This window comes from Molothrus ater, chromosome 15 (genome assembly GCF_012460135.2).
Source record: "Molothrus ater isolate BHLD 08-10-18 breed brown headed cowbird chromosome 15, BPBGC_Mater_1.1, whole genome shotgun sequence".
Lineage (NCBI taxonomy): Eukaryota > Metazoa > Chordata > Aves > Passeriformes > Icteridae > Molothrus > Molothrus ater.
In genome coordinates, this window is record NC_050492.2 from 4,680,104 (window position 1) to 4,707,321 (window position 27,218).

A 27,218-nucleotide genomic window follows, 5' to 3' on the forward strand; every position below is an offset into this window, starting at 1 on the left:
CCAAGGACCCAGTGGGAGAAATTGCTGATTCCCATCTCTGGAGTTGGATTTCAGAAAGCACTACCCAGGCCAGAACAGTGTCAGGTTTGTGGCTGGACTTGATGATCTTAAGGGTCTTTTCTAAGCTGAATGAACCCAAGCAGAGCCTGAAGAGATGGACTCATCACCTGCTTGTGTTTTGGCAGGCAGGCAAGTGGAGGCTCAGCTTCAGTGTCTGTACCAGGGGTATAGCTCATTTGCATAAAAATAATTTAGAAAAAGAACATAAGAGATAAGAATTTTCTGGATCAAAATCTGCAGCAGAGTATCCATGTTACCAAATAGCCTTGAGTACAATTTTTTCCCGCTTTCTGTCTGAAAAAGAGTGCTTAACCTACCTCTAATGGAGGACATGAGCAGACAAGGGCAAGGCTTGGCAATATGATGGCAGCCCCAAAGAAAACTTCACATATCACTTTCTGGTCAGAGCTCACCTTAAAAGATCCATTTGCAGACATTTAAATTTTACTTGTAAATATTTAGGATTAAATCCTGCTTTCACTGGTCTCCCAGTGAGATTTTTACCAATAACTTAATAAGACACCATGCTTTAGGGATATGAATTACAGATGGAATTACACTTTTAAAATGGTATTTCTGACTGTTTCATAAGATCTCCATATATATCACACTGTCCTTGGAATGCTATCTTGACAGTTTATATGCAGAACATCCTCTGCAAGCATTTAAAAACAACAGTTTTAAACATCCAGATAATATTTTCAGTGAAAGTAACAGATCTGTTTTATAACAGCATGTTTTAAAAAACATTCAGATGATTTAAGGAAAAGCTGAATCCTCCATCTTAAATTTCTGTCATGAAATGGGTTCAAGATTAACAACTTCTATACCTTACTTTCACTTTGTTATTAGTTTTCCAATATTTTTTTTCATCTAGATTACCCTCTATTATTTAGTTATAACTTCCTCCATAATTGCAATCAATGAATAGTAATCACTTAATAAACATATCCTGACAGGTCTATTTTTGCACAGGGAAAAGATTAATTTTCTTTATCACCACTCCAGTAAGCAATTTCTTTTCTTACCTGAAGTAGCAAAGTGAACTGAAGTTCTGCTCTGCTTCAAAAAGCAGCTGAGCAAGACCAGACTCCTTTCACTTCTATATTATTTGGATATAGATTTATCAAAATCTGAGTAACTTGGAACCTGCATGCATTTTTATTTGCATTGATTCTTACACATAATTCTATTGCACACAGGCATAAGCTGCTTTGCACAAACACTGTGCTAACACTGAGCTCACACTGCTGTTCTGCAAGGATTTTCTGAGTGCTTTTCTTAAACCAGGTTAAAACAGAGAAAAAAATGTATTTCTATTAAAACTTTTGAGCTTAGATACTCAACAATGAAATGACAAGGAGTGTGCATTCTGTCAAGCATCTATTAAAGCCTCATTTGATATTAAATAGGATAAAATATCCTGAATGAACATGGATACTTGTAGGTTACTATGATGATTTCTTTTCCACTACCATGTAAATATAGCACAAAGAAACTGGTAAAGAAACACAAAGAAAAAAAAAAGAAAATGGTTTTTATATAGAAATCTCCTTTTCTTCCTCACAGATCAATTTGTTCTAAGTGGACTTGGACTAAAGTCACTAGAATCAAAGCGAGTTTTTCTGCTGACTTCATTTCAGACTAGGTGTAGCAAAAATGGAAATTCAGGGTAAATAACCTCTCCTACAGGATTTGTATTTCCTGTCTTAGGACAAACAGCCTGTGCAGTTTTCAAGTACCTTCCAGAAAGGCCTAATTGGTGGCATCTTTTTAGGCAGACACTCCTCAGTAGTTCTGACATTAAATGGTGTGTCAAATTTTCAGCTGAAACCATAAAGGCAGTACTCTGACAGCGAGTTTCTGTAAAATTTAAGTGCACTTTACTTCTTCACACCAATGTCTAAAACATCTTGAGCAACTCATCATTGTACCAAAGCATCAATTCACTCTAAGCACAAATTTTCCAGTGTAACTTCTAGAAATTTCTTACCAATACTGACAAAAATCCCTTTTACCATCCTTTTCCTCTGAACTCTGTGTTTCAGCTCCCTGTAACACGAACCAGTGGGGTCACACTGAGCAGTCCCTCTGAACTCAATCCCATTCCTGGCATCAGCCTTTGTGCTTTTGTAAATGGCCTCAGGACACAACCATGTGAAAATTCTTACTGATACAGGCCCGTCACAAGAATCCCTGTCTGCATGCAACAGACAACTTCTGACTGCACAAACTTCATCCAAGATAACTAGAAGGGCATACCTGAATTTTTTGCACTAAGTCTCATCTTTGCCACAGGCAGGACCACATTAAGTTTCAAGGAAATCTGTGTAATACACACCAAACAAGAAAAGCTTACGCATATTTTAATCACTTTAGAAATATCACCCTTCCTCTGGAAAGAATTGATTATACACATCAGTAATAAGGAAGATAGCTAGTTCAAAGCTCTGAAAACTAGGTTTAAAATCTCACTTCAGAGTTCACTAGTGCAGCTTGCAGTTTTCAGCCTACTTTGAGATCTTGGTAAAAGGCATCTTTTTGTCTGCACAGTAATGAAGACTTTACATACACTAATTACTTCTAAACATCGGCACATTACTAAGAGATTATAAAGCAAAACAAATTTTGTGCGAAGCATCAACTTCTGAAATAAGCAAATATTACAGAATTTAATGAAAAAAATTATATACTAGGCATTTTTGTAAAGATCTGGGAAGAACTTTGAAAACAAAATGCCTGGATTAATCTAGCAGAGGTATGTTGATATGATGGAAGTCTGAAAGCAATTATGAAAAAAACACTCTGCATCTGTGCTGGTCACAAAGTGTTCAGTCATAAAAGCTTTGATTTAAATCATATTAGCACAGTGTGGAGGAAGCATGCAGCACCACAACATCAAAGGATATGCCCTGAAAATATATATCGATTTTTCTTTTTTTTTTTTTTTTCATGTCTCCAATAGGAGTATACTTTTAGTTTCCAACTCCTGTGTTGGAAATGGTTTGTATATCCAAAGAGAAATCAGAGGGGAATGAAAAAGAAAAATAGCTTGAGGGATGCAAGAATCTCACCATACGTTTAAGTAAAGAAATAACAATCCACTTGTAATAGGACTGTCCCATTAGGGTCCCTGACTGCCACAAAAATCTCAAGTGTCCTACTCTTTTCTTTCTTAAATTCACCACCTTAAGATAATGAAAACAACATGACTCTGGATTTGGACTAATCAGATTTCTTCTAAGGTATACTTTAGTTCTCCAAAAATTCTCTGGAGAAAAACACACTCACCTGAACCTCACAGTCTCAGTAGATGGGATACTCTTGTTCCAGATAAATCTGCTCAGACTTCTTGGAAGTGATGTGATCACTGAGAATTTCCCATTTTTGATTATAGCTCAGAGAAAATAACAGTTTTCTCCTTTGAGTAAACTTTCAAAACAATCCAAATAGAGTGCCTTACTGCTTGTAGAGACAAAATAAAGAACTTAGGAACAATTAATTCCTCTTTCGAGTAAATTTTCAAGCATGGTAATTGAGAGGAGAGAACATCATTGCTTTGTGTAAGGATGACCTTTTTGAGCTTCCCAGGCTGGCAGAGCCCAGCTGAGATTGTGATGCTGCTGCTGCAGTGAGCTGCAGGCTCTCAGGGAAGGGGCTCATGGGCTGGCGTTGTCTCCATGCAAACAGCAGGGCCACTGTCCCAGCACAGCAGGGGACAATGCCAGGGAGCTGCTCCTGTACCAGCAGGAACACACATTCCCCAGCACTGACCCCTGCTCCAGGTGCTGCTGCGGGCTCTGTTTCACATGAGATGTACAACAGCAGGAGAGCACGCATGGGCCAGACTGGGAAATTAAAAAAGAGGCCATTCACACAAAGGAATGAGAGTTAGGTTTGAAAATCATTCAGGCTCAGATGATACTAAGATATCATCCATAGTACCAAGCATTCTGTTTATTAATATCACACATGGTACCATTTTTCCCATCTTTACTTATTAATGTGGAATTTGTTGTTGTGCTGTTTTTGTATGGTTTTTTCCTCTATAAAAAGAAAAAAAATCTATAAAAATCATTGTTACTGATTTGAAATGATTCCAAGAGTCCACCTGCATTTCCCCCGACACATTTTGAGTCAGGGTTAATACCTGAGAGCACCTGGGTCCCTAAGGGAACAGCCCATTACAGTCCACGACAGTAACTATGTCTCTACGATTTATGAAAAGAAAGCAATATGTGCCTGTTTCGGTGCCTGTCGTTTGCCTACCAATGGTGCAGTGCTCCCCATTCCAGCCCTCTCTGCATTCACACTTCCCATCTTTACAAGTCCCGTGCTCGGTGCAGCGGGGGTGGCACACACGCTGGTCACAGCCCGCTCCCGTCCAGCCCTCCTCGCAGCGACAGGCCCCGCCGATGCACACGCCGTGCGTGCCACAGTCCACCGAGCACACTTCTAGGAGAGAGAACAGCAGTCACAGCCAGCCTCAGGGACAAGGGAGCACCACAGCAGCGCCTCTGCTCGAAACTACGCTCACGCAAAAGCTGGCCTGCTCACAGTCCGATGAAAGCCGGCATTGAATTTTTGTTTAAAAGCAAACTAAATTAAAAGTTGCTTTGATACCTTAAGGTTTTTCAAATGCCTTTAGATTTTTATATTTTTTAATATAAACGCCTTTATATGTCAGAACCCAGGAAATTCCTCTGACTGTCCTGGATGGCTCGAGCTCCTGCCAGCGGGCTCAGAGACCTTGGCACAGAGCCCAAGACACCTGTGACTTTGATCTTGACCCATGGAAAAAATTACCAACCTTATATGAGGATTTTCAAGCCATGAAAGTTTAAGTAGAATGATAGTTAGTTTGTCACAGGGTGAAAAGTAGAATTTTGGGTTTTTAGAATGGGGGCTCGGGGTCCCAAGATGGAGGAAATTGGGCGTACCCTGTTCTTCTTCTTGGCCTCCATCTTCTGGGTGATGTTGGCACTTCTGGATTGGTTTAAGGTAGAAACTCACTGTCTAACATAGGTGATAGGTACTGGGGAGTTATGGTAAATAATGTACACGTAGTTTTTAGTATAAAAAGACAATCCTGCCCTGAGGGTGGGGTGTGCCTCAATCCAACCTGCCAGACAGACCTCAGTGGGTTGGAGAAAGAATGTAATAGATAAGAAATAATAAACAACCTTGAGAACAAGAACAGAAGAATCCTGACTCCTCCTTTGACTGCTGGGCTGGGAAAAAGAGACTTGTACGTATCTCAGAGTCACTCTGACCAGCAAAGATTCTGAGGTTTTTATTTTAAAATTTTTTAATCTAAATGCCTTTATATTTTTCAAATCCTGTACTGCATTGGTACATAACTCTAAACTCCATGTAAAGTGTTAGCTGCTGTCTACACATTTCGGTCAGATGAAACAATTCCTCTGGGCCTGCAAACTCAGGGACACCCTAGAGCCTCAGGCCATGAAAAGTACAAGCAAAAGTGAATTGGGGGGGGAGCAAACTGAGGGAATATGACTTTATTACCTGAAGCTATAACCCCTGATATGTAAATGGACCTAACCTAAAATTGTCTGAAAAACTCATGACGATCGTCCATCCTGGGTGTAGTCCCTCTCAGAGGATTTTGACTGCCCAAGGTGCCTCTACAGAAGGTCTTTAATATTAATAAATACCCACTTCATTCTCTTAACCTTGTCTAGCCTCTGTTCTAGGTAGGCACTCCAAGGCATCAGTTTAAAAAAACCTGCTAATGTGCACTGCACAGAGCTGCAGAGCTGCATCCTCCACGCAGACACAAACATGTCAGAGGTGCTGTCCCCAACAGCAAAGGAGGTGAGCAGGTGGCTCTGCCCTACTCAAACCTGGACCTTGAGTGATTTTGACAGATATTGATTTGCTAAGAATTGAGACTGAAACTCACCTAAAATTCATTTGGCAGAGAATGGCAGCAATTCAGGGTCATTTAGAATGATGGGTAAAAGTCACTTTCCAAGGAGAGATTTTGTATTCATATTACTAACATGGTCAGTTATCTGGTGTCTCACTCCAAAAATTCTACTGCTCTCTGCCAGCTGAAGTTTCAGATAAGCAGAAGGGTCTTTTGCCCTATGCATCACCAAAGAAAGTGGCAGCAAAACTCTCATTCTTGAATTTTTCTGACTGCCTATCCATAAAGCAGAAAACACATCTTGATATTCATGTCACTGGTAGGGTATTCCAGCTGATTAACCTTAGGAAATAACTGAATTACTGTGAAAAATGTAAATATTTGTCTCCATTTGTCTCCAGTGTTTTGAGACACTTGGTTTTGACCTACAGCACCATCTCAAGGTTCAACGGAAAATGTAAAAGCAAAATTCCCTGTATTCTTTTCCCCAGAAATAGAAACATTGGGACATTTTCATTTACAGCCATGAAACAGAAGTACACTTATGTAACTTTTTCAGTCTAAAAGAGAATCAGTGTTAGAACAAAACACAAACGCCTAACCAAATTAAGAATGTCATGAAAATATATATAGAAGTACATTCACAGTTTTTCCCAACAAAATGAAACAAGCCCAATCATGTAACAAAGACAACTTTCTCGATTATTACTGCATTTCAAACTCACCATAGGTATTAACCTTTGAACAAAACAGCAACATGATTGCAAAATTAGGGGAAAAAAACCTCTGTCTTACTGTGGATGCCAAGGGACAGAGAGAGAGAAAGGGCCAAGGGACAGAGAGAGAGGAACGGCCAAGGGACAGAGGGAGAGGAAATGGCCATGGGACAGAGAGAGAGGAAATGGCCAAGGGACAGAGGGAGAGGAAATGGCCAAGGGACAGAGAGAGAGAAATGGCCAAGAGACAGAGGGAGAGGAAATGGCCAAGGGACAGAGAGAGAGGAACGGCAAGCGTTTCTCACAGCAGCTTGTGAGAAATTTTAGGGAGTTGTAAGGATGTGGTAACTTGTTAAGTATAAACAATCTGCAGGTGGTGTTTTTCTACTTTGTCTTTCTGTTCTTCTCAAGGAGGGTGTATGAGGAAGGTGTTTTTGTTAACTAGCCAATCAAATAGAATGCATTGCATCACTCTATAAAAACCGCACGGTTCTCTCGAATAAAGCCCTCTTTGCTCTTTCTGCAGTACTGCCTCCCTGCTGTTCCTGTGCCATTGGCGGTGCCAGAGTGAGATCTTACCAACGGAGCAGTCGGGGCCCATCCAGTTGGGGTCACAGGTGCAGAGCCCCGTGTCGGGCAGGTAGGAGCCGTGGCCGCTGCACTGCTCGGGGCACTGCGCGCGCGGCAGCTCGCAGCTCGCGCCGCCCCAGCCCGGGCTGCACAGGCACTCCCCGTTCACACACACCCCGTGGTTGGAGCACGTCGGGTCCAGGCAGTCCACTGCAGGGGAAAACAAAAAACGTGTGCAGAAGGGTCACTTCACACCAGGGGGTGTTTGGAAAATGTGCTCTGGAAAGTCTGGACAGGGTGATAAATAGAGCAAACTGAGGGAGCTGTCCAAGTCATATTAATACCTGGTCTGAGAATGGGAAAGTGAGTAATTTACATTTTATATTAAATAAATCAAACAGGGTTTGACTGTGCAATGACAGTTTACTGCAGGAATGCTGTGCTGGAGAAGCATAAAGACTTAAAAATAGCACTTAAATATAAATATATATAGTCAAGAGTTCCACACGTAAACCTGGAGACATTTCTTCTGAAACACATTGAAGTTCCAATGACTCATATACTGTATTTCAAGTACAAAATAATTTGCAGTTTTAAAGAATTTTTTATTTGGAGGATCTTTATAAAAAATGCTATTATTACTATTAAAACATTAGAGCACTGTTTGAACATTAGGACAGCCTCTTCAAGTACACAGAAGTCAGAATGTCAGTGGCTTTCAGCTTCATTTAGACTCTTAATCATTCAGGCACTTCTGAATGTCTGATCCATGGTCCATTAGTAGCTGAGCTGTGAAACTGAGAGCCCTTGTTACTTCAACACATATTCTAAACCAGGAGATTGTTTCTCTTAAAGAAGCAAAACCAGATATAGATATGGAATTCAATCCAGAAACAACAATATGAAAATAGTTATGATGGAAAATGATGCAATGGAATTTCAGTTGCTATTTCAGTCCTATAAAGGAATGTTACAAGCTGTCTTTCAAATGAACTTTATCAGTAACATTTTGAGTTTCCAAATTTTTATCTTATATAATGAATCTGTATAAGAATACTGTGCTTTACTGCCAATACCCACATGGAGGCTTTACCAAGTACCTTTTGCTGTGGAATTGAAGGTCAAGGTCAAATTCATGTCTTAAATAACTTAAATTCATCTCATGACTGGTATATATTAGCTCACAACAGCAGGACCAAGAATGATTTGCATGCTCTCTCGCTGCTCCAGGAAGATCTGAGTTTATAATGAAAGTGATTTATCTCTCATCTTTTCCAAACTGATCCTTCCATATTAAGGCAGAGACATTTTCACTCCACCTGATGTGAACAATACTTGATCTTTCAAATCTCAACTTTTCTAAAAACATAGAACCCTGTCAAACTATTTTATTTGGTTGTAGAACATTTAAAGCAAGCATATAGATTAGATACAAGCAGAGGATTGAGGCAGGTGCATTTAGAGATACAATAAAAGGAGTTATCGAGATACAATAGTATAGAATTCAGAATACAGTAGTACAGGAAGAAATGACTGTAAAATTTCTTACAAGATTTTCATTTTAATGATGACATTGGCTATCATTTTGGGTTTGCTTTTCCTTTTTACTTTCAGATTTAAAGCCGAGTCAATTGGACATGAAAATATAATGCAATTTCATATTTATAGGTAAACCAAGATTGGCTTATGGTTCACCTCAAAGTTGATAAATTCATAAACTCTTTTAAATTACACAGAGTGCTTGTCCTCTATTGTTACTCCTTCTTTGTGCTTAGCCAATTTTAACCTGTCTGAAGTTTACAATGCATCTTTTGTACAACTGCTGTTGAACTCAATGGACACAGAGCTGTGATGAAACAGTCTGATTGAATAAAGAAGTAAAGTACACAAAAACTTAGGTCAATCTACTTTAAAGATGAAGGTTACTTTCCTTCTACATTTGGTCTGTTCTGGGTTTTTTTAGGATATATATTTTAACAGAAAATGTAGAAGGGTAGTACATGTATAACATCGTTATAGGACAGCTAACTTTAGGAGATAATGATAACTCATAATGTACTCTCCTTGTCAGGAATGTATCATCTTCCTTCTCAAATGAAAGCACTAATGAAAGGAATGTGGAGCATATGAAAAACACCACCTTCTGCTACATAAATTAACTGTCTTCCCTCTATCCTGAATTACAGTGCTCATGCAACTTTGATTTATTTCTACAGAATGAGCCTATCAATGCCCTAAGCCCCCAATTTCCCTTGTTTTACAGGATAACACACTAAACACCTTTGTCCTTTGTTCCAGACAAATGTGCTTTACAGCTGTTTTGTTCTATCATCTGGGTAAGTAGCAGCTTTCAAAGTTTAAACTGAGCAGAGTTTTTACTCTGAGCTCCAATCTTGTTCTATTTTAATACATACTCAGAGTTATCATCTCAGGCCAGATCCTCGCTGCTGAAATTAGCATAATGTGATTACCTGCAACAGAACTGCACTGGCTTGTGTTGCAGAGGTTCTGGCCCTGAGGTGTAGCAGGGTTTACAATGGTATTTAATCAGGATTTATCCACGGACCCTCTTTGGTGTTTAAACAAAGGAGAATGCACCTTAGCATGTATGTTAGGCTTGGAACTCTCAGCCCCCTGGCAGCTCAGATCATTAGAGCTCATTTAGTATTGGGCCCTCTGTAGATTTGACAAAAAAAGGTACTGAAAGCAATTTATATCCTTAAGGACAAAAAGGAGGTCAAGGAGTTTTTCAAACAATATGTACCATGAAGTCCCCAAAGAGCCATGAATTACACTTATGAAGTTAAATGTCATTGAAAAATGACTCGACCAGGAAAGTGACAAGAAAACCACCCTAACTTAACCTAATTTGGCAATTTCACTTGTGTCCCCCCTAAAGTAGACTGAATGAAGCCTGACAAATACCCCACTTCATCTTCTGTGCAAATTTGTTAATAGAAAAACAGTGTTTATGCTGCAAAAATTGTGCATCAAAAATATTGATTTTGGTGTCACTTTCATTTCAGGTAAATTGTTTGAACAATATAACCATGATGAATATCAGAAATAAAAAGCTATTGGGAAGGAAAAAAAAAACAAAACCGCTGACCCACTTATTCTAATTCAATATCCTAGTTGGAAAATGGCAAATGAATCAACCTTTGCCATTCCTTTTGGAAGTTCAAATCAATAGAGGAGATTTCATATATTATATAGAAATACAGAAATATTATTTCTATCATTCTACCATTAAAAGTGTAAAATTTCTATTAATGCAAAAACTTTAAGTAAGACTAGATGATGAATTAGACAGACACGACTTCACAGTGTACCCTTTCTCCCATAGCACTCGAATTGATGCGAGAAATACGTACAAAAGAAATGGAATTTTAGAGTACAAACATGGTGGTTGATTTTTATTTATTTGCAAATTAATTCATTGACTTATTTATTGCCCAATCATATATGCAAAAGGTTGCTTTAACCTTTCTTGTCATGTTATTCGCCCCTTCCAAGTTTGTAATCAATACCTCCTACCTTTGTAATTCATTTATCTTTTTAGGAAGAAACATTTCCTTCCAAGCACAGTGTTGATTAAATAATGTATGTCCTTTCATCTCACACAGCCATTCACCTCCCAAAAAGCTCTGTTGACTGACAGATTTGTTGTGCTCCCAATTTTGGCTGGAGTTAACCCAATACCTTTGCAAAAAGGCCTGCACTGGCTTTTTCTAGAAACTTCTCTGGAGCTGCTGATGTCTCTGCTTCACCATTCCAAACATTCACCTGAGGATAAAATGGATTAAGCACTACAGGAGCCTGTTTCTCTCACAGAAGTTTGGGGATCCAAGGCAGATAGATCCATGGGGATCCATGGCCCAGACAGACTACAGCAATTCTAGAGAACTGAAAGCAGAGAGAGAATTCCATGCAAGTACCTGGAAATTACAATAAAAGTGAGGGAGGAATGGCTTGCAAGGTAAAATTTCCTGAATTAAATGAAACAAAGATCATTGTAGGCTATCTACCATAATCTCTCTAATAACACAAGCATTTATACAACAACAGAAAATACAATGAAATGTATAAAACTTAATGAGACCAAGCAAACAATTGCATTTATTCCCAGAAAGAGAGGTTCTGCAGTCCTGGGGAACAGATTGGGTGCTGTAGAGCATGTTAAAGACAGCCTTTTTCACTTTGATTTTCATGAGAATGATAGTTAAAGCAAGGCATTTGAGATAATTTTTGAAAATCTCCTAATATCACGCACTCAGGTTGAACTGAGAACTACAAATTCTAAGGGGAAAAAAAAAGATATTACAGCATTTTCTGGATTTAGTTTAAAACATAATCCATTAAAAACAATGTAAAAACTCTTGGCTTCAACTGAATTCTGGAGAAAAGCTCTAACAACCAGTGTTGAGAGGGTTTAGTGGAAGAAGGTGACAGGAATGAACTGAACAAACAATTGCAGTCTCACCAGTGAGGATCCTTGGTTTCTTTGTTTTTTTCCTGTTACCACAAGTTCACTCAGACTAACACCAGATCTAAAGGTGATGACTGTCCTAAAGGTGATGACAATAAAACCCTTAGTGGTTTCTTTACCCAGAGTTTTCTTCCCTTTCTTTTCTGATGGGAGAGACAGCTGTTTACTATAGAGTAAAATGAAAATTAATACACACAGTATCAATACAGCTCTGCAACCAATTCAGAATAATCCAGAGAGACTCCTCAGCCCTAACACCATGACATCCCAGCCCTACCACTTCAGTACTCAATCTGCTTCTCTCTTTGGAGGATTAATAAACCCTGGAGCACAGTAATATATTTCAAAAAGAAAAGCAGTCCAATTTACATTGTGCATTCTAACAGAAAACAGCCATTATTGAGCTTAATCTATGACCACATTCTGCATGGGCTATTTTAAAAAATTTGTTCATTCTACATACTCAAGGAATTGGACGCTTTGAATCTGAAAAGCTTTTCTGCATTTTAAGGACAGTTATTGCTCGTGTGTGCCATCTACCTTTCCTTAATCCCATATGATTGCAGCCAACAGGAGCAATTTGCCCCTCATTAAGTCTGTAAGTAGCATGGATATCCAAGTCTTTCAAATATTTTTAATATTTTTCATCAGTTTCTGTCTTAATAGTGATTGATATGTGCTTTGTGTGAAGTTGAAGCTATACAATTTTGTCTACCCCTGCTCCTTTTTCCTCTGCATTTCACATCTAAATTGTTCGGTAAACATAGTCCATAAGAAAAGATTTTTCTTTGCTCTTCAACAAAGGAATTATTCAGGTTTACTTTTGGCAGACACTCTTAACACTGCAAAGCAATGTATGCAGAAGGCCTGAAGTTTGGTCTGAACTCTGATAAATCAGTAAAATTGTGGTGGACTATGTTTTTACCCTCTTTTACCTGCTACAGCAGTTTTATGCTGAGATTTTTATTCCATTCTTTCCTTTTTTCCTAGCCATTAAATAGCTCCCAAACCCAGAAAACAAACTAACAACAGAGAAAATAAATATCCTACCTTCCTCACAGTTTTCTCCTTTATAGCCCACAGAACAGACGCAGTTGCCCTCGATGCAGGAGCCATGACCTCCACATGAGGGGTCAATGCACTGGCTGATGGGCACATCACACTCTGGACCCTTCCAGCCACTGTAGCACAAGCAGGTGCCTTTGGAGTACTGACCATTGCCACTGCACAGAACGGGGCAGGCAGCTGGAAAACGGAAGGGAAGGAAAACAACGCACAGGGTCATGCATGTAGTCATGTAAAAGTGCACTAAAAATTCACTACCACACACACTCAAATATGTTCAGTTACTGGGGAAAAAAAAATCTGAGATAATTCGTGGTGGCTCAGTCTTCATTTCCAAACAAATCATTTGATTGCTATTTAATAAAGCACATATGTGCTGGGCATTCTGAGAATACAACCCCTATTCTTTGGAGAATGCTGATAATGTTTGGGATAACTAATGGGGTAATGTGAACAGATTTGAGTTTGACATTACTCTGTTTTGTTTCTCTAGGTAACATCCAATTTTCACAGATAGAACACAAAACATTCAGTCCCCACAACAGCTTATTATATGGCATCTTTCTTTTACCATAACACTTCTTAAATGTAATGTCCCCAAACTCCTTTAGACCCTTTGCTTTTCAGTAAGAACCTTGAACACAAGAATGACACAAGCTTTCAGCTACTACAAATGCACCTTGGCACCACTGTCCCTGCTGAGCCTGGTTTCCCTGAATCCCAGTGACAGCTTTTACCCTGTGTGTACTGGCAAGAAAGCACCATTAACCCTTACCCCTCACTACTGTGTTATTAAGGGGGTAAGACGTTCTCAGCAAATATTCATTTATGCAAATAAAGTGAAGCTATGAATAATAAAAGTAGTCAGTAGGTCTTGGGTGCCAGGAATCAGATGTTGTACATATGCAGAGCAATGGAAAGAAACAAGTGGTTAATTAAAGCCCAGGTGCACATAAATGTTTCCCTAAGTCATATTCACTCCTGTGTCCTCATGTCTCCCTTGGGAACATGGCAATCTGTGAACTTCTGGGCCTGTCAAAGACTGGCTGTGTGGTCACTAGCCAGAGAAATGGAAAAAACCCCAGAGAAATAACAGAAAATGGGAGTAATGAAGTGAGTCTTTAAGAAAAGCTTGGAGCACTTTTGTGCTCTTCTCTCTGATGCAGTTTGATAAAGACAGAAAAGTATTTCCCTGTCTTTTCCCTCTTCAAAGTAATTAGAAATGAACACCCGGTGTTACAGTGCCAAAAATATACTCAAAAGCTACTATTAATCATTAAAAGGTCCTAATGCCTTCTTGGCTTCTATTATCCCTTTAACCCCAATGATCAAGAAGAACCCAAGTAATTGATTTCCTACAAAGAAATGTGCAATGGTCCAGTTATTCAACTTCTCCATTGTTCAGCCCTGCAATCCTTATTAATCTTAGCTGTCCCATTGATCTGCTGCAAAAACACATTTCAGGACAGATTTTTTGGTGAATTTTCTTATTTGATAGGTGAAAAAATTGATCAGAAAAAACAAAATTCAGATTTCTAACCTGAAATGTTAACTAAAATTTAGAGTGCTGAGAATTATTTCAAATAAAACTACAGATTAATGGGCTGCATGTCATATAATATGTATAATGTTTTTTGGCCTATTTTTCTTCTACAATAGAACAATTTCAAAGTCAGTATGCTGAAGTTTGGGGTTTGCTGCTGCTCCTATGTCTTAGATCCATATTATCCAACCTTTGGTAGCAACAGGACTTCATTCTACTTCATTCCTGGTGTTCTCTCTTACTGTAAGTTTTGTCCAGATGCTTTTTTATGCAAAAATGAACAGAAATTTGAATAAAATACAATTTCCATCAGCAACTCTAGGTGTAGCAGAAGGGATTACAACTGACCTCACCCCTGGTAATTCACAGCTGTACTAATTACCAGAGAAGAAGAACAGCCTTGCCCTTAATGGGTCACAGCTGTGACTAATAAAGCTAAGTGTGATAGAAGGGGTGGGCTGGCTGGTCAGGGAGAGCCTGGGGGTAGAGCACCTTGTGGAGGTAGAGGAGCCCTGAGGAAGAAGGAAAGATCCAGAGAGTCACAAAGAAGAACGAAACAAGGAAGAGAGGTGCTGCTGCAGAAGACCTGTCTGGGTCTGATGGAGTTAGAGATGCTGCTGGAGCCTGCAGTCCCAGTTGAGCCTCTGTGGGCAGAGGGAGCAAGGAAACACTTGCAGTCACATTCCAGCAGGAACAGCCAGCAGTCAGGGGCTGGCAGAGGAGCCAAGAGTAGGAGCTTGCTGGGGTCAGAGTCAGGATGGCTGAACTGTACAGGAGAATAAACTGGGACCCTTTTCATGTTGTTAAATGAGAGTCTGTGTCTCGGCTCATCTCTACCCTAATGACAGAGAGGTCTGCTGCAACAAGCAACATTTTCATTTCAGATGTGATCTACGTTCACACGTGCTTTACTGAGTTCAGTGAAAAAGTTGATAAATTTCTGCTGGTTTCTGAGCTAAGTTTACTCAGCCAGCTGTACTGAAACACCACACAGACAAATTGTCCCCACACTGCACCCCAGGACATCTTTTTGCACCTCAGCATCAAACACCTTTGCATGATATACCACACACTGAACTAACAGCAACTTGAATGCTGTATGACTATTCCTTCTGGCTGCATGCTCCCCTGAGGAGCCTGGCTCAGCTCCCAGCACAGCCTTTCCCTGATCAGGTGTGCACCTCCTGCAAGTCACCAGGTGAGCCAGAAGCAAAGGGATCAACCTGGCACCAACTCCCCTTTTTGGCTATGAAGATCTGGAGGCACAATTCCTTTGTCCATAACTCTCCATTTCACTGCAATTCAAAGGCTTGTTTCGGGCTGACATTGATACATTTTCTCAAATCAGTATAAGGAAGGTAATAATTTCTGTCCTGCTCTCTTTGCACGGTGTAGAGGATTTTGGACAAGTGATCAGAAGGCAGCCTGTCCTGAAGCTCTGGAGTGATCATGAGTGTCGAGTTTCTTGGTGTCATCTTGCACACCCTGAAACACTGTACAGACCCTGGTCTTTTAATTGGAACTCACTTGAACACAAAAAAAATCTCTCTCTCTAGGACAAGGCTCCTGTATGTGGTGGTTAAGCCTGCAGTCCCTTTGGTGAAGTCCACACAGAAGGAAGTAAATATTGCTGGATGTGAATCCTCTCCATGTTTCCATGGCACTGCAGAGACTCAGAGCTGTCACTGCTGATGGTTTCTCAGTGTGGATTCCCCAACTGCACTGGACACACTTGCTGAGCCCACCCAGCTCCTCACCACACTGTGATAAAGCTGATGGAAAGAACAGGTCCCAGGAAGGATTAATAAATCTGTGGGCAGTTTCTTTGGACAATCTAATAAGTAATAGGCAGTTTCTTTGGAGAAACCACATTTGTTCAAGTAGTTATAAGGACAAAAACTTAAAGCTGACTCACAAGCTGGATACAAGTGAGGAACAGCTCTTCTTGTTTTCCTGTTTTACAGACCAACATGTGAATCAACTCCTGAAAGGACTTCTATTCTGCAAACCTCTCCTCAAGCATGAAAACTCAAATAAAGACAATAACTCTATTTAAACAGCACACTACCTTGGAAGAGGGACTGAGCAGAAATAACCCATTTTAAAAATAAATAAAAGAGAAAACCAAAACAACAAAAACATCCAAGCTACTCAACTATGACCAGTCTAGACCTAGCTAGAGTGGTCTGGACCCGTAATTCTGTGCCAGACACCTGCTGTAAGATCACTTCTCTGCTTGCTTTGTCCCCAAGTCTCATTAAGCAATGGGTAACTGCAGTCCAGTTAAAGGTGATGGGTATCTTCTATTTGGAACTTGTCTGTGGGGAAACCATTCTTATCTCCTGCTTTTGACCTGGATCTGCATGGTTCAGCTTCTGGGATACCAGAGCCTGGCACTGCAGAAGAAAGGTTACTGGATGGTGCTGGCTCTTGGGCTGAAGAGCTCCCACAGCAGTTTTTTCAGCGCTCCCTGACTTTGCTATGGTGCTTCAGGAATTTAAAAAAAGCTGAAAGCCATGTCACAGCTTTTCATTCCTCTCTTCATGTATCTATCAGGTCAAAGGTCTTGCTGTGGTTCATGGATCTGTTCAGTCCTTGTGCAGCTTGTCTGTAAGTTGAACAGCAATCTGCCTTCAGGGGTTTGCCAGGGCAGTCACAGTGCCAGTGACACCAGAACTGACTCTGGACAAACAAGAGAATCTGTCACTTAACCCTAGGGATGAAGTGGATACAGTTAAGATTAAGGCACTTGCAATTTAAAGCCATAGTTTAATCTACAACCCTCTGCTGGAGTTACTCTGCAAACTATAGGAATATCACTTTGAGAATAAGAAAAACAACAGATTCTGGGACAGATTTCAGCATTTCCAAGACTGCCATGTCACTAAGATTGCAGGAGAAACATGTAAGCAAGAATTCAAGAAGGTCTAGGTTGTTACAAGAAGCTGGCTTGTCACTGCTGTAATGAATAGCTCTTCATGACTGTTTTTGCTATGGGTTTATATTCTGTCCTGTGTGAGGAGGAGAGAAAATCAAGCTGCTTTTCTCTAGAGAACAAGAGCAGGTAGCCTAGACAGATTTCTGCTATGCCTATTTCCTAGATCATATTGCTGCAGGATGAGACCCAAACCAGTCCACCTTCATTTTACATCCTGGCAGCTTCAGCTGATGTGCAAAGTCCTCAATAATATTCTGGATTTCTTGTTATCTAGGACTTTTGTGTTTCCCCATGGGAAGTGGGCAGCTCCTGGTCCAGGACAGAACTGATTGCTCAAAGTCTGATGAAGCAATGTGGAGGAAGGTGGTTTATGTAAAGGAACAACCAAGCTCCATCTCATTTCTGTGGAGAGACTGACTGTGTAGCTTACACCAGCACTGGTAAAAGGTGGACAGAGATCTTCAGGAGTAGTCATGGTGACACTCAGGCAACTTAGGCCCAAAGGTATATGTCCTGAGTGAGGTCTGGATGAGCACAACAGCTATTAACCTTTAATGTTCTTTTGTTATGGGATGATGCCCTTTACTTGGATTTGAACAAAATCAGACTAAATTTTTAACACGGGGCTCAGCTGATGAACAGACACTGCAGACCCGAGTCCTGCACGTATTTGAGAACACTGATGGAGCAGGAAAGACAAGCCAAGCATCCCTCTAAAAGTTCTCTCTCTAAAGGATATTTTGGAGCAATGTTCATATTCCCTGATGCATGAGGAAAGGTGATTTGGTAACAGCCTGTTACACACAGATGAGGAGCAGAGATGGCCAGGGGATAATGCCCAAAGCGTCTGGCACCAAAAGCCACCAGCTCTTGTGTCCCAGCTGCAGTCTGTGCACACACTCCTTGCACCCCCTCCAGTGTCCACACACACATACTCACCAGAGCAGTTCTTCTAAGGCATGGCAAGAAACCAGCAAAGGATCTCTGAGGAGACAAACGCTTGCAGGCTGTTGAAGAACTTGGATTAGTTACACAGCTGCTGGGCTGAGAGGCTTTCCCCTGCTACTTGAAGCTCCAAACAGGATGGGAAGGCAGAGCTCTGGCTTGGTTTCTCTTGCTGTAGAGCAAACATTACCCTGGTGCAGAGAGAGTCCTGTACCACTAGGATCTAGGCTGTCAGTTCTCTACTGCAGACTTTTTTCAGTTCCTCCTCAGAAAATAGAGAAATTGGTATATTTCTCTTCAAACTTATTTGAGTCTCTGGGCACAAATATATGCAGACTGAAAAGGTTTTTGAATTTGCATCTACAATGCTTGCCTGTCCTGGACCAGGTCAAAAGCAATGCCCTTATATTTTTCTTATTTTGCAAGCAGCTCAGTTTTTCATTCCAATGTAAATTTTAAAACATGGTAGAGGAAGAATATAATTTTTGGTCCCATCTAATTTTTTAATGTGTGTATCACAGAATTTTGTGGTGAGATGCCCATGACAAAACTGCACCAAGAGATGGTATTTGGGTAAGGGCCAGAATGGTTGTATCCATAATGCCTGCAAGCCCCAATCTTGCACAGAAACCACATTTTTCTTACCCCAAGCTGGAGTGCAAAAAAGATGAGCTTGGCTGTTTGTTCACCGTGTAAATAGTATGGAAAATCAGGACTGAGTGTTCAAGTATGACCTTAAGACTGAACTAAAACAGCACTTGGGAATTATCAACAGTGCCTGAGCACTGGTGACTGTTCCATCAAACAATTTTAACAAGATTAAATGACAAGTTAAAACTCATAGAAGAACATTCTGTGATTGATCATAGAATTTCAACAAATTCATGGAATGAAAATCTGCAAAGGCTACTGAACACAAAGAGGCTTGGTCTGTTGTAGAAAGTCCCAGCACACGCTACCTCTGGAACCAGAAGAATTTAATGGAGAAGCAACCAAGACAAATAAAACTATAAAACTTTTACTCTCCCTCAGCTATCTGCTGTATGTCACCATCACAACTGAAATCCTGGATGAAATGGAATTTTGGTCTCAGCCATTACAGCTTTACTTCCCTCTAAACAAATAAACACACTCAGAAAAAGAGCATTCTGAAGAGACAATACTTATACTCCAATGTAAGATGCGTTCAGTCCTTGTTGAACTGTACAGAACTTTGCCACACCTAAGAAATATATTTATTTTTATCTGTAGGTGCTCCTGATTAGGAGGAGGGAGTAAATTTCAGTCACAAAAATTCACTGAACTGATTTGGGCAGCCTTGCTATGCTCTTTGGACATGGAATTGCACAAATTCCTTGTTATATAAAGGAGTGGATAATGCAAGCACACTTGCATAATGAAACTGAAGTTGTCTTTTTTTACACTGACCACCAGGAATTGAATTGAAGACAGATGTAGGTCAAACTTCTTAGCACTGAGCCCTACCAGGGACCCTTCTGGGTGCAGTTCCTCTAGGGGATAATGAATTCAGACTCTGTAATACCTCACACTTGGACTTCCTTTTAGCAGAGATTAGGCTGCTACTGCTGAGAGATTATGCATGATTTTGCCAACATATAAAGAAGATGGATTCCAGTTTTTGACAGTCTAATCTGAAGCCTATAAATGCACTCCAGGTCAGCTCCAAACTGGAGCAGAAATAGAGGAAAGAGCCAAGACAAATGTTGTGTACAGCTGCCTGGTTCCTAACGTGATAGATCAGAGCAGAGTCACACGGTACTTATTGGCATTTTTCTCTTTTTGGTCTTTATGTTGGTGATGCATAATGCAGTATTTAGACTACACATATTAATTTCTCTTCAATGGACAAATTAGATTAATAAGTAAGCAGATGAAGATCTGTTTTACTGATGCAAGAGTTGAATCCTACAACTGTCAACCAAAGCACCAAATAATTTTAGATTCACTGCAAAAGCTACAATCAAGTTCCCATTCTCCTAAAATGAAGTCATACCTATTTATGTATGAACAATCTTAATCTAAATGGCCTAAAATCAACAAAATCACTATACCCAAAGGAATCAAAAGCATTTGCATTTTAGAAAATCAGCCCAGTTATTAAAAAAATTAATTGCTGTCAACTTGATTCAAAATGTTGGCTCCAGACTTTGCATTAATATTATAAACAAAAAAGTATTGAGACATCCCTTCTTTTATTATACACCCCATATTACACCAAATATTTGCCCTTAATTATCATACCCCTTGTTACACCAAGTATTTGCCCATAAGCATTTCTAAAAAATTAGAAAACATATAAATCTATTAGTTGTAGTCTGAAAATACAATGGTTTTGTTTGACAACACTTCCCTTCATATGTTCTGTTTAAACCTATTTCAATCAGTTGGCAGCATATTTCACTACTTGTCTGCAAACTTATTACTTTTACTGAAATTCATTTGGGGATACGAAAATCTGAAATAACTTCTAAGACCACTTCATATGTTGTTTCTTTTTACTAGTTTATGCTAATTTTATGCTACTTGCATTGGGATAAGCTGCTCCACCCTAGCAAAATCATGCCCAAGAAAATAATTCTGGAATGGGAAACTGAATGAATCCAGGACTGTGTTCTCTCACCTGCTCTTTTTGTCCCACAAATGTGCTATTTGCACAGTCAGGAAGAATGGTGTTTGACTAGTCTGGTACTCTTCAGAGATCACTAAATTCACTAACTCCCATCAGGCTGAAACATTCTTAAGAACAGTGACAATTAGAAAGATCTGCAAAGTCTTTTTTAGGTTGCTCTAAGAGCATATGCTCTTCCAAGCAGAAATCATCTAGAAACTCATCCAGAAGCAGGAGAACAAACAACTGTGAACAACTGTCACTGGCATGAGGTGGTTCAGCAGTTACTCCATGAAATGCTTGGAGTGCAGAACACAGAACTAATTGAAATGGTTTAACAGTAGAGCTGTCCTGCCCAGGCTGGCACCAGGTCAGCATCAAGAGGCAAAGTCTCTCCCAGCAGTCAAGCTCTGCCCTCCGTAGCTCAGGTGCCCAACACCAGCCCCACTGAGCTCCCAAGCTCTGCCAAAATGCACATTAGCAAGCAAGGGGGAAAACCCACAGAAGAATTTCCAGAAGGACAAAAAACCCATCAGGTGTGTCAAATCTCTGACATTCAGAAACCATTTGGGGAAAGCAGCACACGCTGACTTAAGCACTAAAGTATGGATGCTTTAATTAATCCGGGGTGAATTTAATTGCTTTAGTTAAGTGGAAATCGGGTTAAAAATGATGCAGAGCATGCTGGGGTGTGTTAAAAACATGACATATGAGTTGGATGAATCGATAAATTAAAACTGCACAGATGTTTTAATTAAACCCGGGAAACTTAACGAAGATCACTAGAGACTTTTAAGCCTATGATTAATTCAATTCATTTAAAATACCTGTAGAGATATGGGGATGCCTCCATTTTGGGAGTTATAGAAGTTCTCAATCAATAAGTACTTAAGCTGTTCTACAAAAAAAATGGGATGATTTTTATAGAAGTGACTGGACAGCATTAACTCCACAATTAATATTTACATTCTTCTGAACACTCAGCAAACTTGCTTTGGCCCAAATTTATCACAAAGGTCATATTTTTTCTCATGCCTTCAGTGTGAGCCTATCCATCAAAAAGAAAACACTTGCTGTTCCCCCCTCTACCATTGCACAAAGTACCTGTTTCCATTAGATAATTGCTTAGCTTAACAACTGTTACAAAAAAATCTATGTAAGAAATACAAATGTGTCTTCCCACACTAGAACCAATTTCCAGAAATGCAACAATTTTTTCGAACAGTCTCTTTGAGGTTGCTCTGTTGGTACAAGTAAATTTTGCTTGATTATTTAACCCCTGTAATATTTGCAGTAACAATAATGCAGTCCATAAGAATAAGGAAATCAAAACTAAGCCAATATCAAATACCTCAGAACTATTTTAATGCTAAATTGAGAGGACTGCAGCCCCATTACTGCTTTTGTGAAGATGAGCTTAGACAATCTCACTAACCACCAACAAGGATCTTAGATGAAGATACTGGAGTGCTTCAGGGGAGGGAAAGAGACCACTGTTCTGTCTCACTGGAGAAGGCACAGCTGCACATAAAAAAAAAAAGAATTTCAAGTGGCATAGTGGCATAAAACAATCTACAAATTGGAGATGGAGAAAAAGGAGGACATTTGAGTGTACTGACACTTGATAAATCAGCTAGCTGTGCCAGGGGTCAAATGTCTTGAGGACTTTGTTCTGTCAGTACACTCTGGATTCAGCTCTTGGTCAGCCTGGTTGTTGCTTTCTCCACCTTGGCAGAAGGTCTGCACTGTCACTGCCTGTGCTAAGAGTGCTGTTCCCCACACAGAGCAAAAGGTGATTTGCAGCCAACCCACATCAGGTCCTGCCTCTCTGCTGCACCCTTAAAGAGCAGCACAGTTCAATCTCTTTTTCACATGCATCAATGCATTCAAGGAAATGGAAGTTCCCTTGCTCTGGCTCTGACTTAACACAGAAGAATGAGACTGATCAGTTTGCCACTTATTTTATGCCTTTGAAAAGGAAGGAAAAGAGCCAAAGCAACCAAACCAACTCCTTTTCTGTGAGTAACACAGAATCAGAGCTGTGAAATTCCTGCTTTAGATAAAAGCAGTGAAGTTGCTACAAGACCACGCAGAGAAACAAGTTTTACTTCCTACCAACAGATGGGAACCAGCAGATGTTGAAATCAGCTACTGTCATAGACAGGCATGTAGATATTCATTCCTATGTTTTGATAACTTCATCACTAGGAAAACTGTGGAGGAAGGCAGAACTAAACTATTTCAGAGTGTTCAGTTGCCATCTCAGTGGAAAGAGTCAGTGAGGAGTCAAAGAGATGATGCTTGAAAAAAGCAGCAGTGAGATGATGCTCACAAACAGCAGCAGTAAGGACAAACATCAAATACCAGAAATTCCCTTCCAAACATAAGTGCTGTGATCCACAACTGAAAAGCACTAACTGCACAAAGTCACTCATGCTTCTAGAAAAAGGAACAAAAAAAGGTGAAATATTTCTTCCAATATTTTTGGTAAATTTTACACCATTGCCAGTGAATGGTGCAAAAATTATTGCTCCTGTGGTAGTGGCTTAGCTCTGGCTAAACAGCAGTGCAGGAGATGCAGAACTGCACCCATAGCCTGCAGCATTCAGGGTATTTAAAACGCAGGCTGGTTTGGTTTCATTTCAGTTACTATTATTTGCCTTGTTAAATTTACCAGAAAAGTTAAATCATAACATGTTTAACTGCACAGTTCCACATTAGCTGCAGATATTTAAACATTTTTCTACGTTTGAATTAGAGATTTTTTTGTTTGTTTGAGAAAGAGAAGGGGGATGACAGTTAACTGAATTTAATCTTACTGAAGTAAGAACTAAATATAGAAAATATCTAAATTACAGTTTTGAATCCAGATATAGTGTAGGTGTGAAAAAAGTCATGCATGCTGAAATCTGAGGCTGTGATTCGGGGCTGTTTCTGTTATTCAGGGATGGCAAATGTCTAAGGATGTCTGACAACAGCTGTATTTCTATAATGTGATTTACAGTACTGCTTAATCATAGTCACTTCAATGACATTTACCATCATCACAAGGACTCCAAGATGATCCCAACACAACTGCCAGGATGAACCCTTAGAACTTAATGAAATAAACAAACACCAGTACAATTCCAGGGAGACAAAGCAAAATAAAACCAAAATGTAGATTGCAATACAATTAGATAAGCTAACCAATTAAGCACAAAAACAAATTACAAGGCATACAGCACAGAGAGCACAATTCAGCTCAGCAGAGCAGAATGGGAGAAGAGAAATTCTTGGCCACCAATGGAAGTATTAGGAAGGAAGAAAAGCTTTTTGGCTTGCCAGAACTAAGCTGCACAATGGTTTTTGTCCTACATGTATTTATATGGATGTCCACTTCCTTGCTGCACTCAGAACCTTTTGAAACATTCTACTTATTGGAACTCCATTGAAACAGAAGATATTGGTGCAAGTAGATGTGTTTGTGCTGCACAAGTTTAAGAAGGGAAGAAAGAGAAGTAACTGATAACACAGCAGTCTTCAAAGGCAGCTGTGAAAGATCAAATGAATGTACCCAGGTTTCATTAAGTATGAAAATATTACATAATGCTGTTAAAGAAAAATCCATTAATAAGATTTTACTGTGTTTCCATGTGCTTTCCATCTTGAACATAAGCAAAGCAAACTGTCTCATAATACTAAACCAATAAAATTTGGTTCCAGCTCAGCTACAGTACCTGCTGCCTGTGGCTCTCTTTGGTCCCTGAGTTTCTCCAGGTGGGGTAGTGAATGACCACACAAAAATACCCAGGTGTTTGCTGAAATCAGAGAATTATAATTCCTTACATGTCCACTTTCCACCTATGATAGTTTGTCCATCACTGGCATCAGTGACTTCTGTCAATTATTTTCTTCTTCCTCCATTACTGAATTCCTCAGTATTACCCATTATTTTTTTTCTTAATCCTTTCAGCTTTGTCTAAAATGTTCTCCGGCAGAATAAATCTGCCTTCTTAGCTGCACCACTATTCTACAAGCTCTTTGGGAAAAGGAATCATGCATAATTTCAAGTTCATAGGCTACAGCATGAACTCAGAAATATCTGAAAGGACAATGTAATTCACATAGAGAAATTCACCTGTATGTTTACTGGTACTTTGATAAAGAAAACATGCTAATAAATTGCCACATGAGATGCAAATATTAGGTGTATTTATCAACTTTAAATACATTTCTTTAAAAAATTTAAAGCATTTTTGTTTCCCTGTAGAGGCCCAACCATAACAAAAAGAATGAAGGATGTACTTCTAAACAACAGGGGAATCCCCTCTTAAAATGATTCAGGACAAGATCTTTTGCAGATAAGTTCTTTATAACCCTAAATTCAATGCTGGAATCAGCAGAAGCTGTAGAAACTTTAAGAACAATGTGAAGTTAATATTTTGCATGTTGAAATTTATATTCTTAAAGTATTATATACTCAAATACTTAATTATATACCCAGATACCTGAAGTATTATATACACAAGTATTCCCAATGCTACAAGCAGCTCCTGGGTGCTATTTCAACTTAGTAAATATTCTCTTACAAAGAATGCAGAGGGTATGAGCACCAGATCCAGCCTGGTGCAGAAAAGGGAGCAGTCTGAGCACTGCTAATCCTCCTGCTCAATCTACACTGTACTGGAGGGACAGGTACACATTCCTAGGCAGCAGTGAAATGTTATGTGTTAAATGCCTTGTGTTCTAACAGAAATTTAACAAGGTATCTGCTGTAGAACTCCAGAGCCCAGCCCCTCCATCCAGCCCCCTGTTCTTACTTCCAATCTCCAGGAGGATCCCTGAGGATGGATAAGGAAGCTCAGACCAGACACGATGGCTCCTATTGCCCTGAGCCCCTTCTGGAGCCATGAGCACTCACAATCTGAAAGAATTCAGCCTGTGACCCCTTCAACCCTTGGCTCCTGCTTAAATTGCCAATTAGAAAGAGCTGCAGTGATGGATTTTGTGTTGGCTCTCCTTGTCTGCCTGACACTGGATCAAAGCTACTATCTCATTTCATGCAGGCCAGGTAGCAGCTGATAGACAGCAATGCCTGTCAGTCATTGTCAAAATAGGCTGCATGCCTATTTATTTATTCTGTAATTAATATTAACCAGAGTTAATGGCACAAGCTCCTTTTTAGAGTGGAATGCAGTTCTGTAAAACCAAGAAAAACAAGGGCAGGCAGGCAATCACTGCCCTGCACATGAAAGCCTTGAAGGCAACTGAGGACATGACCAGTTAGCAAGAAATGAAAATAGCCTGCTAATAAAATGTGAGACTGGGAAAACAAGAAGAAAATTTATAACGAAGGCACTTTAAGGTACTGAGTCAGAGAGGTGGGAACTGCTGGTGGGGAACACTGCCAAAGGCAGCCTTGTCTGTTCAAGTATCAAAATGATGCTTCCACCCACTGGGAGAGAAGATTTGAGTGACAAGCCAGGGCTGTGCCGCTGCTGCAGCACGCACAGAAGTTGGCACACATACACACATAAATACACAAACCCCAAAAACAAACCCACCCAGAAAGAGATACAAAGAGAGAAGCTGAACATGCTGGATTCTGTCAACTGCAAGAAAGGATGTGAGATATGTGTGGGTGACAAGTCAGGAATGCAGCATTTCCAGAGAAGAGCACACTTTTTTTTCTTCCTTCAATGGTACAGTGTAAGATGATACATGCTATGATTATGAACATCTAAAATGCTTACCAGTAGTTATTTCTTTGATTCACCTTTTTTTCTCTATCTCACTTTTTCTCAGACCTACCCTGCATTCTTGCTCTATCAAAGTGGAAAATACAATCATTCTACTTTTCATTAAGGTTCATAGCCTGGATTATTTTTTTTTTAATTTTTTTCTCACCTCACATTCAGCCTTTGACAAAGTTTTTATGGACTTTATTCTGAATGGCATCTCTAGGTCAGAATTCTGCCCTGGCTTCCAGTAAATAAAATCCACATTAAATAAACACCTTTTTCTCCCCACTGATAAATTCAGTCTTCTTCAGTCATGTTTATGTGCAACACTACTTCACTAATTATATTGTTAATTTATTAATCTAACCTTCAGCTGTGTGGCTCTTCTTTCCCAGTCTTGTTTCAGGTCTCTTATTTTATGGAACATGAACTTCATGCTCTAACTTCATTTACAGATCCCCTTCAGCCCACACTGCTCACTGCTTGAATTCTGACTTCAACCTTTCTAGAACTTAGGATAGGATGCTTTTGAAAGTGAAATTTTTTAACTGCTTTTTTTTTTTTTGAGCTGTTTCCTGTGCTCAGTCTCTCCTCTGAAGGCCCCATTTCCCTCCATAATCCACAAAGATGTTATCTGCCCCATCTCCCCT

At 39.8% G+C, this 27,218-nt stretch overlaps 1 protein-coding gene across 4 annotated transcripts in view; it reads right to left on the reverse strand.

Moving 5' to 3' along the window:
* Positions 1-27,218, reverse strand: part of TENM2 (teneurin transmembrane protein 2) — a 737,821-nt gene that overhangs the window by 72,855 nt on the left and 637,748 nt on the right. For 3 of the 4 annotated variants that reach the window (XM_036391811.2, XM_036391822.2, XM_036391823.2), the window contains 3 exons: positions 12,776-12,970; positions 7,246-7,446; positions 4,303-4,515 (listed from right to left, as the gene is read on the reverse strand). In XM_036391811.2, coding sequence (XP_036247704.1) covers positions 4,303-4,515; positions 7,246-7,446; positions 12,776-12,970 — 609 coding nt within the window. The remainder of the gene's footprint in view (positions 1-4,302; positions 4,516-7,245; positions 7,447-12,775; positions 12,971-27,218) is intronic. The other variant, XM_036391814.2, reaches the window with a different exon arrangement.